Raw genomic sequence first — 21524 nt, forward strand, 5'->3', positions numbered from 1 at the left:
CCTCCCCGCACTATTTTAAGAGAGAAAAGAGCAAGCGGGGTGACAGGCATAATAAGCAAGCTATTGATTTAGCATTTCTGCTGCAGAGAACAAGGCCAGGCTGGGGCGACACGCTGCAGGGGGCGGTCCATTAATCCCTAGCCCACTTCCTAAATGCACGCGGCTTCCCTGAGAGCTTGGCTTTAGATTAATGCAAATTCCTCAGACCAGTGCTAAGAATTCTTCTGGACAGCTGTGTCCTTGGAACATGCAAGGATACTAGATAATTGCGGTAGTGTTTTGTGACTTCAATTGATCTGCTCAGGTGATGCTTGAATCACTAACTAAAAAATGTCCTGATGCAAATTTTCTCTCAGGTCATCATAAAGCTGAAGAACAGGAGAAACACCAGTTATATCAAAAAGAGCCTTTTCTAAACACAATGACTTGCTCCCAAGCACAGGCGGGCACTGCCAGGGGGGTGGGGTGGGAGTAAGAAAGCATGGGGGGAGGGGGAGGTTTGAGAAGGGCATTCATGCCATTGCTTTTTCTGGGAGTGGATGTGAAAGTTCCTGTCCTTGGCTATGAATGGGCAGCCAGGAATAGTTAATCTAAGGTATCTACCCCATAACACACCCTTGCAAATCTTACAAAGCGGTGCCTCTTCTTGGTATGCTGGATGGTTGTCTGTGCACTTGAGTTCTCAGGCTCCAAGTCTGCACACTGCCCATCCCGCTCCCCTCACGCCTCCCGAGCTCAGGGCAGAACTCTCAGGGCTGCTGCAGGAGGGGCAAAGGAGACTGGACACCAGCTCTAACTAGAGGAGTTGCTCTGCTTATATGATCTTCATAAGGTTTGATGGAAAAAAGTATACTACTGTTTACTAAAAGGCTTAGGCCGACAGCATAGAAACGTAACTGTTAGAAAACAAATTTCTCCTCTCCACTTTCAGCAATTTTATGGCTCAGCTGCACTGTCAACCCTGAGCTGGAAGCACCAGGGACGTATGTGATCCCAGCGAGCATGTGGGAACGGTAGGGGTCTGGTCCTCACTGGGGCCAAAGCATCTGAGTGTTCACCTTCAGAGTCACCACCAAACTTCACGGTTTCCAAGCCTGTCCCTCTGCATTTTTCCTTACCCTTCAACACCTGACTTTTACTGGACAGAACATGAGGCTTCCGATAAGAGGTATAGAGGGCTCCAAACCCCAGCTCCCAGTTGGGAGACAAATATTACTAAGTGAAACGTTTAAGATCAAGTCCAGATAAAGATGTCATTTCTAATAGGTGTACAAAAGATGGGTTACTCAATAAATGATGCTGAGACAACTGACTTGCCACCTGGAAAAGCAAATAAAGCTGGATTGCGACTTCACGCCCTACACCAACATGATCCAGATGGATCAAAGATTTAAGTGTAATGATGGAACTGTTAAAATACTAGGAGACAAGTGGGTCATAGTCATAGAGTGGGGAGAGCTTTCTAAGCATGACATAAAGTTCAGGAGCCATAAAAGATAAGATGAACACATTTCCCTATATAAAATTACACTTCTTTGTGGCCAAATGATTATAAACAAGACCAAAAAATATATCATAAATTTGGGGGAGATTTGCTAATTTCCTTGTAATTTAAATTTGCTAATTTCCTTGTAATTTAAAAAGATAATAGTATAAAATCTAGAAGAAATGAATAGGTAGGAAGAAATACATATGGACAATAAACTTGTGAACACAAGATGTTCATATTCATTCATGAAGAAATGCAAATCTAAGCAATAAATCTTTACTTTCAGATTAGCAAAGATCAAAGTACTTGCTAATTACCATTTTTGAAAAGGGAAGGGGCTATTGCTGGGAATGTAAATTATGTTTTTGGAGGGCAATTTGCCTTTAATCTACCAGAAAATATAAAGGATACCCTTTGACCTAGCATTTCCACAACTAGGAACTGATCATCCAGATACTATCACTCAGGTTGACAAACACACAAGCACAAGAATATTTGTAATAGCACAAAAGTGGACACAACGTAAATGCCATCAACTACATGTAAAACAATGAGGCAGCTCGCTATGTACTAATATCTGGAAGGATGTTCAAGGTACCCTGATAAAAGCAAAAAGCAACTCGCAACACTCTCATTTGTTTAAATATGCCTGTGTTGATTTAGAAAATTTCTGCAAGGATATACAACAAATGTTAGAAGCCTATTCTAGGGAGTGGGATCAAGTTGGGAGATTTTTTTTCCTATTTTAATCTTGCAGTATTTTTTTAAACCATGAGTTTGAATAATGAAAAAATATGAATAATGAAAAGTGAATAATGAAAAAATGAGCTTAGTAAAAAAAAAATCAAAAGATGGAGGCTGCACATATAAACAGCAGCATGAGAATAAAAAATGGAGGGCTCATGAGGTGAGCGGCAAGAGATGGGAACTCCAGCCGGATCTCCTCTGGGCACCCACAGGCTTAGGGGCACCTTTCGTCTTCTGGGCCTGGAAAAAGCTTTCAGCCGGTGTGGGGACTTGGTTTGGAGGCTCAGCACAAGCCTGGATTTCTGGTCCTGTGTGGTAGCCCTCCAAGCTCTCAGGGGCTCCTAGCACTAACCAGGTCCCCCGTGGTCCAGAAAAGGCAGGGCTACTGTTTATGTGATCTGCAGTCTTGACAGGTAGGTGCAGATTTTGCAGGAGACCCCAAGGCTCGAATCCTGGGGCAGAGCTGTTCTCCAGATGGACTTGGGTTTAGTGCTGCATGCTAAGCAGGCAGTGGAGATCACACGGTACCCATTGGTGGAACTGCTTTTCTGGAAGTACTTATTCAAAGATGCAAGTTACTTTAGCTAGGCTTTGCTTTCTTGTAAGATATTTCAGATTCATAAGGCCTGACCCAGTGTCTCACATGCAGGAAGCAGTCTGCGGTTTACTGACCTAACACTGGGTTAAATTACACAAAGCATCTTTTTCCTCTTGGCTATTTTATTCTGGGACTCTAGAAAGAGATTTGTGAAGAAAGGGTCATTTTTCTCTACTGTGGGTGCCCAGTAGAGTGTTTACTCTGACAAATGCTTTGATTCAGCACTTAACTTTATAGGTAGCTGTGAATTAACTTTGAGGAAAAAAACAGTACTATTGGAGTCTCAGAGGTAGGGGGAGAGATGCCACCTGTTGAATGTAGACACCTTTGCAGGAAAAATATACGAAACTACTTTGTATAAAGATTAAAAGGAGGCCTCTGGTATCAATCCCACTGGGTATCCTACTCAAACACTGGATAAGAAGTCGTGCTGATTGATCCATCTTTTTGATCAGTCAGTTCCCAACAAAGCCCAACCCCCAGGCACACTAGCAAAGTCAGAATCACTCCACAAACCCTTGCAACTTGTTAATCAATGGAGAGTTAAAGCTGTGAAAATAAGCGAAATGAACAAAAATATTTTGGGCAATTTATGGGTGACATGCATCGCCAAAATTGAAGTCAAACTGTACTAATGAAATCCATCATTTCTTTCAATGTAAGATTGCTGTGTCTCTTGGATGTTCCCAGAAAACGTGAAAAAGTCCAAGTAAAGATAGATGATTAGATTTCAATCAGACAATCTGAATCAGAGACTCTATATGGATTAAAATATCAATTTCTGGGAATTCCCTGGCGGTCCAGTGGTCAGGACTCTGCTCTTTCACTATCGAGGGCCAGGGTTCAATCCCTGGTCAGGGAACTAAGATCCCACAAGCCACGTGCGGTGTGGCCAAAAAAAAAAAAAAAAAAAGAAATCAATTTCTGGACAATTTTTAAAAACCTAAATCCTTCTCTAAGGACACAGGACTGTTTGAGAGATCCTGTTTGATACAGACATCTCCACTGCAAGTTTCTTTTGGGAGTCGGTCATTGGTCTGCTTCTTGCTTGCTGACTGGCCTCAGGCCACACGGCTCGGCTGGCAGAGAAGGAAGCAAAGGAGCGGTGGGCAGAGCAGCTGTCTGAGGGGTGGCCGGTCCAGGCCTGTGCTGGGGCAGACACCGGTGCAGCTAGTATCCCAAATCCAGGACTGAAAACAGAAGTTGGTGGCCCAAGGGAGTGCTTGGCTGGGGCAGAGTTGCAGTACAGCCAGCCTGTGGGATTTGCGGGGCAGAGGGCAGGATGGTGGTGATGGTAGGGTGATTCTGCAAGTTTAGGGAATACAATTGAGGAGATTTTTCTGATCAGAGCCATGGCCAAGCTACCGACACTGTTGAACAGTCAGGGATGGTCTGCTCCCCTGGGATGGGGGTCTGGTGAACCTAGCCCCATTGGGGCAGAACCTGTTGCAAAGAACCCAGTCGGGGCAAAAGTATGTTCTTGCAGTCTATGGAGTTGGGGAGTGCAGCCTTGGCTTACTAAGAGACGTGGAGGCCCTTTGCAGAGAGAAAGGTGAGAATTGGGTTAATAGATGCTGATTGCCTTGCTGTTCCTAAGAAAGGAAACTCGTACAGAACTTCCTGATCTCGGTTTAAAATGTAGCTTCACTTTTTTTTTTCAACAGACCAGAGCTGTTAATACCACACGATAAAAACGCAATATAAGCAAGAACATTAAAAAATCTTTTATATTAGTAGGCTGAAAGCTACAAGATTCTATAACTGTTTAAGTAAAATTGGATAAATATACATACACTTGGTATGGGAATGATCTGCCTCTGGTCACCCTGAGGAGAAAGAAAAAAAAAAAAATCACTGTCAGGTTCAAAGAGAAGTAGATCATATTCTCAAAAGAAACTTCAAAGCACTCTTGAGTACAGAGGCCGTATGATTGCCTGTTCTCTGTACCTTGGTGGGGTTTGATGAACAGGAGGAACTCAAAGATATTCCACAGTTTAGGGCACTGGGCTGCACTCTGCCTCCCAGACACCCCCTCCCCTGAGAAACGAGGCCAGGTTCCTGAAGCTCATAAATGATCTTGTTTATTTAAATAGTGCCTCCTGGGCTTCCCTGGTGGCGCAGTGGTTGAGCATCCACCTGCCGATGCAGGGGACACGGGTTCGTGCCCCGGTCTGGGAAGATCCCACATGCCGCGGAGCGGCTGGGCCTGTGAGCCATGGCTGCTAGGCCTGCACGTCCGGAGCCTGTGCTCCGCAACGGGAGAGGCCACAACAGTGAGAGGCCCGCGTACCGCAAAAAATAAACAAATAAATAAATAAATAGTGCCTCCCTTACTCCCAGGAATTTAATTCTTAATTGAAAAGTAAAAATGAAAACCCCTACTTTACTTTGATCCATGAATCTCTCTAATAACTGGCTTGTTTCTTCTTTTAAGTAAGTTTTCCCCCTAAAAGACTAAAGCTTTAAGTCAATACAATGCACAGTGCAAGGAGGACAGTTTCAGCAGATTATGAGGAACCCACTTCTGGTCCTCTTCTAGGGGAGAACTGGGCAGAGGGGACAGGCAAGGTGTAAGGAGTTCCCTCCAAGGCCACAGGCATGGGACAGCTTTCCCGTTAAGGTGAACAGAACCTGTATTCATAGGGAGTGCTCAGAAAATTCAGGCCCCAAGGAAGGGCCTCAACCATTCCTCAGCTGGAATGCCAGCCGTTCCAAACCTGGTTGATGGAAACACTTCATTTTAGCATCCTCAAGAAAAGCTAATACAAGAACAAGTTTATCTCCATTGAGAATTTCCAGTTTCTGTGTTTCTTATTCTTTTTCAGCTGGTGGGATGGGAGGCAACGAATCGCAGCATCACGGTCCCTGACAAAGAGATGCACGGTTTCACGGTCGGTCTCCCGCATCGAAGGATTTGTGAAAGTGTACCCACCTTTATTGAGGGGGTCACTGGTGCCAGGGGTCTCATAGGAAGGACTGTCAACAGGGGCAGGTGGCTGGTACCTTTCTGAGCTCTGCTCTGCCTCTAAGAACCAATTCGCAACTTCTTGATTATCTCTAGCCCCTAGTCATCACCTCTGCAGGGTGGCAGCAACTGGTGTTTCATCCTGAGATACTCTTGATGGCTCTTTCCTTCCTCAGGACACTTGGGGCTTGTCTTAAGGATTCTAAACTACCTTCTGCCATCATTCAAGACAGAGCTGTGCTGTTCTCCAACACAACGGTGCAATCAAATCAAATCTCGGTTTTCAAGAGCTTATGTGGAGACGTTCATTTCAGAAGCTCTTAAATAATATTGTTCCCAACATCTGGAGCTTGGTGGGGGAGATTTTAACCAGAAGTTCACAAGCCCCATGGGGTCCCTGTGGAGCAGGGCTCTCAACCCCGCACTACTGATGTTCAGAGTCTGATGACTCTTTGCTGTGGGGGGCAGTCTCGTGCACTGTAGGGTCCTCAGCAGCATCCCTGGCCTCCACCCACTAGATGCCAGTAGAAACCCCAGTAGCACCAATAAAATGGCTAGAACTACCATACGACCCAGCAATCCCACTACTGGGCATATACCCTGAGAAAACTGTAATTCAAAATGAGTCATGTACCACAATGTTCACTGCAGCTCTATTTACAATAGCCAGGACATGGAAGCAACCTAAGTGTCCATCAACAGATGAATGGATAAAGAAGATGTGGCACATATATACAATGGAATATTACTCAGCCATAAAAAGAAACGAAATTGAGTTATTTGTAGTGAGGTGGATGGACCTAGAGTCTGTCATACAGAGTGAAGTAAGTCAGAAAGAGAAAAACAAATACCATATGCTAACACATATATATGGAATCTAAAAAAAAAAAAAGGTCATAAAGAACCTAGGGGCAAGATGGGAATAAAGACACAGACCTACTAGAGAATGGACTTGAGGACACGGGGAGGGGGAAGGGTAAGCTGGGACAAAGTGAGAGAGTGGCATGGACATATATACACTACCAAACGTAAAACAGATAGCACAGGGAGATCAGCTTGGTGCTTTGTGACCACCTAGAGGGGTGGGATAGGGAGGGTGGGAGGGAGACGCAAGAGGGAAGAGATATGGGGATATATGTATATGTATAGCTGATTCACTTTGTTATAAAGCAGAAACTAACACACCATTGTAAAGCAATTACACTCCAATAAAAATGTAAAAAAAAAAAAAAAAGGCTCCAGACACAGCCAAATGTTCACTAGGGGGCAAAGTCATCTCCATTTGAGAACCAGTGCGCTAGTGGGAGATGGCAAACAGCCCTAACACACAGGTGTACCTTCAGACAGGTGAATACATCAGTGAGGTGAGAGATAACACCACCAAATGGTTATTTGGGAGGGGCTTGACAAAACACAGACCACAACCAAAGGTGCCACCCTAGACAAGTATGTGGGCTTGAAAATTACCCTAGAGGTTTAGGTGTGTGTGTACATGGGGTACGCATGTATGAGTGAGCGTCCAGCAATGGCTTTCACTCTCTCCTTGCACTTAGAAGTCCTCCATGGTCTCTGCCATTGGGGCCTTCTGAGTGCTGACTCCTTCTAGCCTCCAGACAGGGGATGCAGACACTTTTATTTTGGGCATTTTGTCTCCAGTCCAGGCTGTAACTGTGACGGTCACAGTGGTAGCCACCCCAGACCACTGCTCTGAAGCTTTTCTCCAGGACAGTTAAATATGCAGGGTGGGTGGAACCATCTGTTGCATTCTGTCCACAGCCTTCCCTCCCCCTCTGGCAGACTGAGCTCCAAGAGGCTGGGAGAGCCCAGGAGGCAGCAGTAGAGACATGCCTGGCATCGGCTTCCACATCTACTGAGCCTGGGCTGTACGTTCCAGGCGGCCTGACCAGGTGAGTGAAAAGGGCAGAGTCGCCCCACTTTGACACAGGCTCTTTCTACAAGGTCTGGTCTCACACACTGAAGGGTCGCGGATTACGCAAACGATGAACTACTCGGAGTTAACTTAATTCTTTAAAAAGCCACTCTGACAAGTGTTAACCAAAGGACGTTTCCTTGAGTGAACACTAGGTCCAGCTAAGCCCAGCTCTGCCAGAGGAGCTCCCTTTAAAGGGCTTTATTCTCTGGTAGATACGGCTAAGGGCTCCAGGAAACCTTCCAGGGCTGCACCACCATCTTCTCAAGTCATTCATCTAGGCAGACTAGGTAAAAATAACTTTTACTATGACAGCAGTGATTCTTCACTTTTTAAATCCTTTACAGGCCTAAGGTACAAACTATGTTCCCTTCACTAATGGGGATTCTCCTCAGCAATGATTTTCAAATTGGGAAAATTGAGAGTTTGAGGGGAGATATCAGAATTCGGGGCTGTGATAGGGTTTACAGTGAAATCTCATCATACAAATTCCACTTATGTTTTTCTACACCAATGTACAGTACGGCTTAATATCTCTTAAGTCTACGTATCTTTCATTATATTAATATTTTTCTGAAAATTTCTCAGCTGTTCTTTTTTTAAAATTTATTTATTTAATTTATTTATTTTTGGCTGCATTGGGTGTTCGTGGCTGGGCATGGGCTTTCTCTAGTTGCGGCGAGTAGGCGTTACTCTTCATTGCGGTGCGCGGGCTTCACATTGCGGTGACTTCTCTTGTTGCAGAGCACGGGCTCTAGGTGCGCAGGCTTCAGTAGTTGTGGCGCGTGGGCTCAGTAGCTGTGGCTCGTGGGCTCTAGAGCGCAGGCTCAGTAGTTGTAGCGCACGGGCTCAGGTGCTCTGCAGCGTGTGGGATCTTCCCGGACCAGGGATTGAACCCGTGTCCCCTGCATTGGCAGGTGGATTCTTAACCACTGTGCCACCAGGGAAGCCCTCTCAGCTGTTCTTAGACATTTTTTTTCTTCTGTATAAATTTTAAGTCTTCCTATTCAGAAACACAACACACTTCTCAAGAAATAAGAGCCACGACATCAAAACCTTTTAGTGATTCTCATTTTTTGGTAGTATTTTGGGATTTCACTGTAAATAATCATGCCATCTGCAAATAAAACTGGTTTTCTATCTTTTCCATATTTATATCAATTATTTCATTTTCTTATCTATTAGCCAGAACTTCCAATGATTTTCCTATGTTGTTTGCTGTTTATTTTTAGAAGACAGGTTTATATCATGTTTAAATGATATTCTTCTATGTATTTGGCTGTACTGTTGATTGGTATGTAAAGGTTTATGGCTACTGTACACTGCATGTATTAGTTCTTTTATCATAAAATGTCCCTCTTTCTCTTAATGTTTTTGGCCTTGAATTCTGTTTTGTCTGATACTAATATCACCACTTTTACTTTCTATTTATTTGATCTGCTTTGTACATTTTGCCCATCTCTTTATTTTCTACCTTTTTTTGGTATCACTGGCTGGCTCAAGAGCTATTAGTTGCATACTGTAACAGTCATTAGCACTGTTTACCAAATAATTCCAGTTTTCTTTCTGGGCACATGGTAGGATTACACTTCCACACTCCTTGAGGTTAGGTGTAATCATGTGAATTGCTTTGGCCAATAAAATGTAAGTTGAAATAAGTCTTGTTGCCTCTGAGTGAAAATTTTAAGAGCCAGTGTGATTTACCACATTCCCCTTCTGCTGACGTGACAATCATGGAAGCAAAGAGATGGGCCCTCCTTAGTCTGGTCCATGAATGAGGATAAGACAGAGTTATCTAATAGAATAACAGTAGCTATTAGTCATATGTAGTTGTTGAGCACATGAAATGTGGCTAGTCCAAATTTAAGATGTGCTGTAAGTATAAAATACACAACAGATTTTGAAGAATTAGTAAGATAAAAGAATGTAAATTTTATCTCATTGATAATTTTTTCTATTGATTACATGCTGAAATAACATTTTGGGTTAAATAAAAATCTATTATTAAAATCAATTTCGGGAATTCCCTGGCAGTCCAGTGGTTAGGACTCTGTGCTTTCACTGCCGAGGGCCTGGGTTTCCTTGGTTGGGGAACTGGGATCTCACAAGCCATATGGTATGGCCAAACAAATAAAAAATAAAAATAAAATTTAAAAAATCAATCTCAAGTTTTAAAAAAGATTCTAAAAAATGAGGCCGCTAGAAAAAGTTAAATTACACATGTGGCTCACACTATTTTTTTTTTTTTTTTTTTTTGCGGTACGCGGGCCTCTCACTGTTGTGACCTCTCCCGTTGCGGAGCACAGGCTCCGGACGCGCAGGCCCAGCGGCCATGGCTCACGGGCCCAGCCGCTCCGCGGCATGTGGGATCCTCCCTGACCGGGGCACGAACCCATGTCCCCTGCATCGGCAGGCGGACTCGCAACCACTGCGCAACCAGGGAAGCCCTCACACTATATTTCTATTGGACATTGGCACAGAACAGATGGCCTTGCCAACCCATGATAAACATGTAGCATGAATGAAAAATTAACTTTCATTATGTTAAGCCTCTGAGGATTTGGAGTTGTTACTACAGCATAACTGAACTCATATTGACCCTAAATCTACTCAGTAGTGATTCCTTTTTTCTCCTCTGTGAAAAGAGGTCTGATTTTGTTGAGAGCAGGAAACTGCAGGTATAAATCCTTCCCCTTTCAGGCCTCTCTTGCTGCTGGAGGGCAGCCAGGTGACAAAGTTCTGGCCCATAAGACATAAGCAGAAGTCTCCTGGGACTTTCTGTGAAAGCATTTCCATAAAACGGACAGACATGGCTAGTGCTACTCCTCCCTCTTGTATTCTCTTAAATGTGGATATGATATCCGAAGCCTGTGACTTTGAGATGATAGTAAACAACAAACATGAGGACGAAGGCAAACACTCCCAAGAACGGTGGTGCAGAAAGATCAAAAGATAGAAGAACAGAAAGAGTTTGGGACCCTGATGGTATCACCATGCATCTAAACTAAATCCAGCAACTGCCAGCATCAAGCTTTATATGTGAGAAAAATAATCTCCTATTTAGCTAAGTTATTATTTGTCATTTTTCTTTTACTTGCTGCCAAAATCATTCCTATCTGATACGGGTGTATTCTTGGAGACAGCATCCAGCTGAATTTGTCATGCCAATCTGATAGAGTCTTGGTCTTTTGTTAGGAGAATTTGGTTCATTAAACTTGCTTTTATGCCTACTCTTTGTTAGGTTCCTATTTATTGTTATTTATTTTCCCCTTTCCTTAATTTTTTTTTCTTTTTGGCTGCACCACACGGCATGCAGCATCCTAGTTCCCCGACCAGGGATCGAACCTGTGCCCCTTGCATTGGAAGTGAGAAGTCTTAACCATTGGACTGCCAGGGAAGTCCCCCGTTTCCTTAATTTTGATGGCTTGTTCACAATTCTGTTTACTTCCCCTTTCACTCTCTGTGAATTTTGAGGATCTATTTTCTAATTGTGCTACTCGTCACAGTTCTGTTCCTAATAATTGTATTTATTCCTACATTTTCTACAATTATATCATAACTGAATATCAGTCTCACCCAGATTTTTTTTTGTCCCCTTTCTGAATCATTCCATGTCTGAAAATGTACTTCTTTTGCCTTAGCAGATAAATGATATCTTGGTTACATGTAGAAGTTTGGGTTTGTAACTCTTCTCTCAGTAGCAAACACTTTTTCATAGTCTTCTGGCTTGCAGTGTTGCTGATGAGAAGTCTGGTGCTAGTATAATTCCCTTTTCTTTGAAAATATCTTGTTCCGGTAGCTTGTAAGATTTTCTTTATACTTAAATTTCAGAATTTCAATGGCATATATCTAGGCATACATGTGCTCCTTTTCTTTTCTTTTCTTTTTTTTTTTTTTGCGGTACGTGGGCCTCTCACTGTTGTGGCCTCTGCCGTTGCAGAGCACAGGCTCCGGAGGGGCAGGCTCAGCGGCCATGGCTCACGGGCCCAGCCACTCCGCGGCACGTGGGATCTTCCCGGACCGGGGCACGATCCCGTGTACCCTGCATCGGCAAGCGGACTCTCAACCACTGCGCCACCAGGGAAGCCCACATGTGCTCCTTTCCTTGCTGCCACTAATCCTGCGGCAGATTTGGTAAATCCTCTCAATCTGCATATTCAAGGTTTTTTTTCAGCTCAAGAAAATTTTCTTCTATTACTTTTTCTCTTCTGGAATTCCTATTATTTGCATGTTAGGTCTCCTAGATGTTTCTTCCCACCTCTCACAATTACTGACTCTGTGTTTCTGATCTGAATTATAAGATATTTTTTCCACTTGCTCCTCCAGAACATTAATGCAGTTCTCAGCAGTGATCATTCCCACTATTTTTCTCAGTTCATTTACTGAATTTTTGTATTTAGAAATCAAGGGATTTTTTTTTTAAGTTCTAAAAGTTATTTGTATACTCAAAATTCATTTTGGGACTTCCCTGGTGGTCCAGGGGTTAAGACTCCTTGCTTCCAATGCAGGGGGCGTGAGTTCGATCTCTGGTCGGGGAACTAAGATCCCACAAGCCGTGAGGCAGGGTCAAAAAAACAAATTCATTTCCTGAACTATCATTTTCTTCTACCTTTTCCATTAGTTTTACCTCAGTGGGAGTCTCACATTCTAGATTTTCAACTTGGAATCTCCTCAGCAGTGGTAAATGAGGGAACACTGCAAGGCCCAGCACTGCGAGGCAGAGCTGTTTTCATGGTCCAGCAGAGCCCAAGTTGACAAAGCACAAAGAGATGAAGAAAGTCCCTGTACTACTGGGCTCCTCCAGGGCACTAGACTGAAAGCAATTCAGCTCATCAGTGCAGCCCCTCCAGGGACCACACACATTAAGTGGGCAATGCAGGCCCTTTCCAAGGGGATCCATAGGCTCCCGCTGGCTTGCTGACCTCACAGAACTTCACATTTCAAGTCTTCATCCCAGGACTGCAAGAGAGGCAAGCATTTTCCTCTGATGTGGTTCCCTGCTTCTTACTGAGTATCAGAGAGAATGAATTCTGTGCCCTGTCTTTCCCCTGGAGATGTCAGGAAAAGTGGAGGCCTTGATGTACTTCCCAGGCTCCATCAGCAGGCTCACCTGGGTTTATCCAGAGAGGGAATTTAAATGGTCAGAGCCACATGCTCAAGCTGTAGTCTTCCCAGAATCCTCTTCCTTACGTTTGTATGCACTTTTAAAATACTCTGTTTTCTAATCTAATCTATTTTCTAATTAAGCTTTTCTGTGAAAATTGGGAAAAGCAAAAAGGAAAAGAAATAAGGCACAGAGGAGAAGAGAAAATCTTACACAGATTCCACCAGTCTGAAATAATCTCTTCATATTTTGGCATACGTCATTCTGGTCTTGTAAATGCTTGTGTGTGTGTGTGTGTGTGTGTGTGTGTGTGTGTGTGTGTGTGTGTGTGTGTGTGTGTGTGTGTGTGTGTGTGTGTGTGTGTGTGTGTGTGTGTGTGTGTGTGTGTGTGTGTGTGTGTGTGTGTGTGTGTGTGTGTGTGTGTGCGTGCTTATGACCATATACATACTTATAAATATATTTGCCTACTATATTTTAACCGTTTTTCCCCTAAGTGATATATTGTGAACATTTTCCTATATCAGTAATATTTATGAGACATCCTTTTTAATAGCTGCATGCTATTTGATTGTATGGTTACTGTATAGGTCTTTTATTGTTTATTGTCGATCATCAGCTCGCTTATAATTCTGCAATATTCTAATCTATGCTGGATAGTATCTTATGGTTAAATCTTTGCACATCCATACTCATGTCAATAAGGAGGAACTGCTTGGGTGGACAGATAGGTATATTTTTAAGGTTTTGAGATCACGTTGCCAAATTTCTCTCCGGAAAGGTGCAACCAATTCACACTCCTACCAATAACCAATTTACATCCTCTACTCTCTCTCACTACCCCCATGCCAAACCCAAATATTATTTTTAAAAATATCTTTTGATAATTTGATAGATGGAAAAGGATATCTCATTGTTTTAGCTTGTACTTCCTTGATTACTAACAATATTGACCAACTGTGTTTCTTATTTTATGAAACGTCAGTTCATGTCTTTTGCTCACGTTATTTGGGATATAAAGTTTTATGACTCTTGTGTCCTTGATAATGAATAATCTCCTTTGTCTCTTTCAGTGATTTTTGCCTGAAATTCTCTTTCGACTGAGATTACTATTATAATCCCTGCTTTCTTTTTGTTTATACTTGTGTGATGTCTTTTTGCTCATTCTCCTACTTTTAACTGTTCTGAGTCATTTTGTTTTGAATATGATGTCTGTTAGACAGCATGTGGGTAGAATTCGTTCTTTTTTAACCTATTGTGATGATCTGACTTAAAATTTTTTATTTGACACATATGAAAGAATATATAACAAATACGTTTATTATTAAACAAGGTAGCTAAATTCACTTATATTTATTATTGGCTTTTTTGCAAGTCTCTGTGTCTCCTCTGGTCTTTCCATTTCTTTGTCTGTTCCTGGTTCTTTAACTCTCTTTCATATAACTTCCCACGACAGAATGTTACAAAAATGTGAAGTGACTCTTATAACTCGCATCAAATATGTTCCTCAGTTGCTAAATGACAATGACTGACATATCCTGTAACAAAAAAGATGACTTTTTTGGTAATTTCAAATCTTTAAGTAAATGGCTGTGCACATACTGTCACAGATTCTGACTAAGGATGCTTGTCAAGGATGGGAGAGACGCGCGGCGGTGGAAGTTCTGCATCGGCACTGACCTTCTGAAGCCCGCCGTTCTCCTCCACCAGCGGCGGAAGAACACCGGGGCTGCTGCCTGGCGGAGCCTCCACATTGTAATCACGGAAGCAGCAGAAGAAGGAGCTGAGGATGCTGCGGCTCCTTTGCTTCTTCAGGCTGACGTGGCACTGGGATGCTGGGAAGAGAAACAAAGCACAGCGTGGCCAAATGTAATACTATGGGAAAACTCCAACGTGCAGCCGCCCCAGAGCCCTGACATGTGGAGACCAACTCAGGACCAGAAGACCAGGGGAGCCAGGAAGTTCCTCTAAAAGACTGTTACGTGACTCCTAGAGGGCCAGACAGTCGATGGAGTCCAGTCCTGCTGGCTGGACAGAATTCCCCTGATCTCGGCCCAGTGGGGGCTGCTTGCTCATTAGCTGACCCATCCCCGGGGCCATCTGCCTTCCTGAGACCAGCAGATAAAGTCTTCCAACCCTGCACAAGTGCTACTTCAAAACACAGATCCTTGCAGGCACAAATCAGACTTGTCCCTCGCTGAGAAGCATTTCTCTGTGAAGGGTACCAAGGAAGAGTCACATTGAAACTGGGTTCTTGGACACTCCCTGCTCACCATGGAAACAACTAACTTCATGGGTTAAGAAATAAGATGTGTGAAAGCACAAAGCAGCCCTCTTCTTAAACTCTGCCATTTGTCAAGAAGTTGATAGGAGCCTGGACCCACAGAGCTCAGGGGTGGAGGCTTCCATCACACTTAAAACAGAAACAGCAGGAGACGGAACATCAGGGCTGGCCAGGGCAAAGCCTATCTTCACGAGACCCAGGGCAATACTGTGCCACTGACTCATTCCCTGTCCTGTCCTGGATTGAGGCTCCGGAGGGAGGGATGGATCCTTTCTGTTATCCAGGGCTCAAGACAAGTTGCCACAAGTCAGAAATAAAAGACAAAAGTTAGTACAGATGAGAAACACACCTCAGGGGAGGAGGCTGACAACTTGCAGGTGCAGGAGCATTTAGCCCTGGGAATGCAGTCTCACCACATACCACGTCTGGGTACAGGCTACGGGCACAGGGACCATGCTTGGGGTTGATGGGAAGATCACCACTGTAGGAAATTATTAACTTCGCATGGTAACAGTTGGAGTCCATCTCTCCCACAAAGCAATTCTGGCACGATTCCTCTTTGTACACTTGAGGGATTTGTATAGCACCTGCCCTCTCAAGAGTTCACAAAACCTTTGCTGAAAGTCTGCAGGTACCCTTCTGCCAGCAGCAAAACCAAATGCATTCAGAAATTCTGAAAGGACGTTTTGCCAGCAGCTCCACAGGCCTGGATGGTCTTTAGCCTGGGTTTAGGCAAATGGCCCAGGAAGTGTGAATTTAAGATAATCACTGGGAACTCCCTGGCGGTCCAGTGGTTAAGACTTGGTGCACTTTCACTGCCGGGGCCCGGGTTCGATCCCTGGTCAGGGAACTAAGATGCTGCAAGCTGCCTAGCACAGGCAAAACAAAAACAAAAACAAAAACAAACAAAAAAAACCCCTTCATTAATTAAAGATGATCTTCAGAACCATAAATCTCTGGAAAAGCTGGCTGTTTCTTCTTCCTTATGAATCCTTAGGTTCATGTCACAGGGCACCCGTCTTCTCATTTCAGGCCCCACTCGTCCAGCCAGACCAGACCATGGGGACCACCAGGCACAGAGGCCTCCCACACAGCAGTGGTGGCCGCCACAGTGACCACTGTTTCCTGGGGCCAGCCCTCTGGGTTCTAGTACTTTACAATCCTCATCTCATGTCATCCTCGCAGCTACCCAAGGAGATAGGTGTGATTGCTTCCATCTAACTGCTGAGAATATACAGCTAGTAATTGCACGTGCCCAGATTCAAACCCAAGTGGGTCAGTTTCCAGAGCGCGTGCTTTCCCCAGGCACCACGCTGAAGACAATTCTGAAACAACTCAGGTCAAATTAAGAAGGAGGGAACACGCCAAACGGAGAGAAAAGCACTGCCATAAACTCATATTTAATATAAATGTTTGGTTAAGCTGTTTTGTTGTCACTTTGGGTATTTTAGTTTTTTATGCCTCACTCAGATAATTTAGTCAGAGGAAGAAAAAACTGTCTCTTCCCCGGCTGAGAGCACATTTCTCTGCAAGTAAACAAGCTGTTTGTTCATGTCTTGGTGACATTGAGCCGTCAACGCCCAGGCCGGGCAGTAAATAGCTCTGCAAAATGCACTTTCCCGGATCCTATTTTCATCCTTGGGTCACATAAATCTTCCCCATAACTAACTAACAAATTAACAAGCTAACTTATGTGCTAAAAAAATCCTGACCATGGAGCCAGGGAGCTACTTATAATTCCACCATATGATTACTTGCCATGTGGCAGCCACAAAGAGGGCTGCAGGGTCACTATTTGCTCAGGTCACTTGGGAGGCCATCACCCCTGACAATGGCAGCTCACTCCATTCCCCCGTCTGTGTAAGAAGAGGTGAAGCAGCTCATGGCTGTGGGAGGGTCTAGGCATCTTCCTGCTAAATAAGGTCACTACTAGGGCCCGTAGGAACCTCCGGGCAGCTGGGGGCTTTCGAATCTTCTAATCACCCTTGGGTTGGGCTGGTGCTCTCAAAAGCAGGCTAGCTGGGGAAATGGCTGGATTCCCTCAGGACCAGCATGAGCCCACCCTGCCCACAGCACTCACTGTTCCTGAAAGGTCAAGGTGGGCTGTTATGGGTCTCATGACTCTGCTGCCTTCCACCCCAACTACTGCCTCTCCACCAGCTACAAACCAGAAGGCCCTTGATTTACTCATAAACTTCTGGTTAAAGGGTTTCAGTTGATACACGAAATCAACATCTTTTTCTTTCTTTTTTTTTTTTTTTGTGGTACACGGGCCTCTCACTGTTGTGGCCTCTCCCATTGCGGAGCACAGGCTCCGGACGCGCAGGCTCAGCGGCCATGGCTCACGGGCCCAGCCGCTCCGTGGCATGTGGGATCCTCCCGCACCGGGGCACGAACCCGTGTCCCCTGCATCGGCAGGCGGACTCTCAACCACTGTGCCACCAGGGAAGCCCAACAACTATGTTTTAAAGGACAAATGTTTATAACATTAGATCAAAAAAGCAAGATAAATAATTGTATATCTGACTTGATCATAACTGTGCAAAAACAAATGAAAAGATATTGTAGTAGAGAAAATATTGGCAAAAATATATCGCAATGTTAACAGTAATTGTCAGACTCTGGGTATTTATACTTCTTCCTGCTATATTTTCCCGATGTTCTATGGTCACTACATTTCACTCTAACAATGGGGAAATAAAATAGTCTCGTTAAGCTTTCTTTCAGCAACTCTGTAAAGCTCAGCAGAAACCATATCCTACTCCCAAACTTAAACCCTTACACCTATTCCTCCGCTTTCCACTCCATGCCTGTGAAGGGCAAAATCAGGCCAGAGCAGCGTCATAAGCCTTGCAGGAGGTAAATGTCACTGCTGTGGTGGCCCAGGCTCAGCCCCGGACCGTGACATTGCAGGGATGGAACATGCCCACCAACCCAAACCAGAGGGGCCCACGTGAAAAGAGGGCACCGAGTCCATGATCTGCCCCAGCAGAGTGCTCCAACTGGCTTTCCCGACTGGCAGCCCACCCAGCCTCTCACCCTCCCTGGACACACAGGTGGTCCTGCTTCTTCTCTGTGCTTAATCAAGACTCGGCCTCTCACCACCTGGCCTCACTCGCCCCTTTGAATGTCCCTACGGATAACACCAGAGGCCCCCTGGTGGCCCAGGGAGCCAGAAGAAGGTCTTTATCAGAATTGTAACAGTAGGGTATGAAAATCAGTTTAATATACACATCTTCCAGTTACACTGGTTTTAAGAATACTTTGGAGGAGTAAAGGAGAGAGTAGGAATTTTGAACATCAGTCTCGAACATTTCATAAAGATTTCCATGTTTTATCAGATTTAGGAGGAAAACATCAAAAATTATTCCAAAGTTTTCTGTTGCTTTCCCTGATCATCTTCCTGTTCCTATCCACATCGACACCTGTGCACCTCATGTCCGGTTTCCTCCTCATCACGCTGACATCCTATCCCCCCCCACCTCATACCCCACTTCTGAGAACATTCCTGTTCTTCAGGGGCTGTTTCAAAGCCCACCTCCTGGAGGAAGCCTGTTCCAGTGGAAGGGATTTGTTCCTTGGCCACTGAACTCCCAAATAAACACATGTCTGTCTGGGCTACATCTTCAGCCCATTCCTCTCTTCCAACTTCCAGGCCAGTTTATCCACCTGCCTGCCGGATGGACATCTCCACTGGATGCCTCTTAGGAGCGCTTCACCCAGCAGGTCCCCTCTTCACCTGGGGCATCAATCTCCTAGTCTAAACATCTACCCTTCTCCCTCTCATTAAGCTGTTGGTTTTGATATCCTTAGTGGCTCTTAAATCTGTCCTCAGCAATGCCGTGTCCCTTTCACATCCCAGCTGAGGCCCTCATCATTCTGTCCCCAGACAGCGACAATAGCTGTAGAACTTGTTTCGCGGCTGCTGACCCTGTGTCCTATAATTAATCATTGACATGACCCACCGAGGTGTAGCCCAACAAGTGAGGAGACTGGTGGTTGTGAGTGTGGCCTCTGAAGTCGGCCTCTTAGGTGTTGGCTCGACCAGCAAATATATGGGACCTAAGTTATATGACTTCTTTGTGCTTCAGTTTCCTCATCTGTAAAATGGAAACAATAGGCTTGTTGTGACAATTAAATGAGTTCGTATAAAGTACACAGAACAGTACCCAGCACAGGGTAAGCACTTCATAAATGTCAGCTCTTATCATTATCATTAGTTTCTTAAGAGCTTTTGCTTCGTAAAGGAGTAGGGGTTCTGCTGGTAAATCCAAGATCAAAGGCTGGATCCTGTGGGTCCACATTTGTTCCCTGGCATCTGACAACTAGGAGGCATAACTTACTATAACAGACCTTGGTTACTTAAACTGTAATTTAGAAAGCAAAACTAGAAAAATCTCAGAAGTGATTCTACTCAACTGCTCTAAAACCTGGAGAGGCAGAGATGAGGAAAGAAAAGGGAGGGAGGGGTGAAGCATCCAGATGAATGCTGCTGGGGACTGTTTACCTGCTTCCCCTTAGAAAAAGAACACTGCTTTCCAGATGAGGGGAGGAAGCATCCACTCTCTCCTGCCCACTTGCTCAACCCTCCTCTGCTGAGCTCTGCCCCTGCCCTGTCTGCATCTGATCCAGGGGCTCCTTGCCCCATGCTGTGCATCAAAAGGGAGCACCCTCCCAGGGGAGGAGGACTGCGTGAAGATCAGGCAAGGAGGCCAACAGACCCATCGTGTCTCCCCTGCAGGCTCCCCTACTGGGCCATTGTATGCTGCCATTTCCCCCAGGCTCTGGGAGTGCAGGCCCGTCAGCAGGAACTCCTCTTCTTCTTCCTCAGTCCTGCTAATGAAGACATGCCTGTGGCTGCTCCCAGCAGCTGCCCTTTTCTCCACACAGATGGCTGGCCCATGAAAATGGCATCCTACAGGGTAGGATGGGGAGATCCCCGGCAGGGGCAGATGGAGTGATCCTAAGACTTCCCCCATTTTTCTGAGCAGGCCTGCGTGGAGCAGAAATCCTGGGAAGGGTTGTGAAGAGCTGGAGACATTGGGCATGGGCCTCACCCATGTGCCTGGAGCCCTCTGACCATGTGGGGAGTGTGTGACGTTGAGGACAAACAGACACGTGGCCCGGTTTTCCTTGATACACCCTGGGAGCTAATGCCTCTCTCTTTGTCCCTGTACTTGATGTCACTGCAGCCAGCAGATGAACACCCTGCTTCCCACTCATACACCCCCTGCCCCGTTCTCCTTCAATGGCTGGGGACCTCCCATCCTCCAGCACAGCAGATGAGGGGCTTAGAGAGGGCCTATGAATGGGGCAGCTAATATGAGTGCAGAGATGGTTGCCTTCCTTGAGTCTTCAGTCCTAAAGGTGAGACAGGAAGCCTCCCCAACACCTCCCTGGTCTCTCTTGGCAGACTGCTGGTCCAGTAGCAAGGACCAGTATCTTCAAAGCACCAGCTGCTGATGGGGAGTGTAGTAGACGTGTGATATTTTTGCCTGCCAAGATCCATTACCCTTCCTCTGGTAAAAGTTCCACCACTCTCACCTCACCAACACTCAGTCCATTACCAAAGCCTGGCCAATAAGAGCCACGTGATTGGCTTAGGGAGGGGCGCATGACCCAAGCTGGGCCAAGGAAAGTCAGCCCCCGGATTCATGTTACGGCTGTTGGAGGAAATGTTCTCTTTTTGCTGGTTTGCTTAGCTGGCAGGATGTAAGCCTGGAGCCACCAGCGGCCATCCTGGCCACCAAGCGAGAAGCACCTACCTGACTGATCACATGAGCCAAAACTGAGATGTGCAGAGGGGCAGATCTCTGACTTGATTTCAGTAAACCAGATCTTTCTGGCATTTTCAGTTATGTGAATCTCTTTTTCTTTGAAGCCATTACGAATTGGGCTTATTCTATCTGCAATGGAAAGGATTATCCCTGAAAATGTGAGCTCCTCGGTGAGGCAGGGAAGAGACGCTGATAAATCACACAGGCACCGTCCCTACCTCACAACACGCACGCCTAGGAGGAGAGACACGAGAATAAGCAATTCTAATACAGTACGAGTCTTGTTATGATGGGGTAGCACAGGGCGCTGCTGGGGCCCAGAGAAGGGCACAAAGTCCAGATTTGGCAGGGGGTGGGTAGGAGTGACTTCTTAGAAGAAAGTAGTCTGACAACTGGGCTGACAGTTGTATAAAACTGTTGGAGGACGGGGGCTTCCCTGGTGGCGCAGTGGTTGAGAGTCCGCCTGCCGACACAGGGGACGCGAGTTCGTGCCCCGGTCCGGGAAGATCCCACATGCTGCGGAGCAGCTGGGCCTGTGAGCCATGGCCGCTGGGCCTGTGCGTCCGGAGCCTGTGCTCCACAATGGGAGAGGCCACAACAGTGAGAGGCCCACATACCGCAAAAAAAAAAAAA

The 21524-nt window shown here is 45.3% G+C and overlaps 1 protein-coding gene across 4 annotated transcripts in view; it reads right to left on the reverse strand.

The window, feature by feature from the left end:
- CTDSPL (CTD small phosphatase like) overlaps positions 1-21524 on the reverse strand; it is a 129323-nt gene that overhangs the window by 20285 nt on the left and 87514 nt on the right. For 3 of the 4 annotated variants that reach the window (XM_082639267.1, XM_082639268.1, XM_082639265.1), the window contains exons 2-3: positions 14511-14665; positions 4628-4660 (exon numbers count right to left, since the gene is read on the reverse strand). In XM_082639267.1, the coding sequence (XP_082495393.1) occupies positions 4628-4660; positions 14511-14665 (188 nt within the window). The remainder of the gene's footprint in view (positions 1-4627; positions 4661-14510; positions 14666-21524) is intronic. The other variant, XM_082639266.1, reaches the window with a different exon arrangement.

The sequence above is a fragment of the Mesoplodon mirus genome (genome assembly GCF_964341445.2).
Source record: "Mesoplodon mirus genome assembly, chromosome: 12".
In the NCBI taxonomy this organism is placed as follows: domain Eukaryota; kingdom Metazoa; phylum Chordata; class Mammalia; order Artiodactyla; family Ziphiidae; genus Mesoplodon; species Mesoplodon mirus.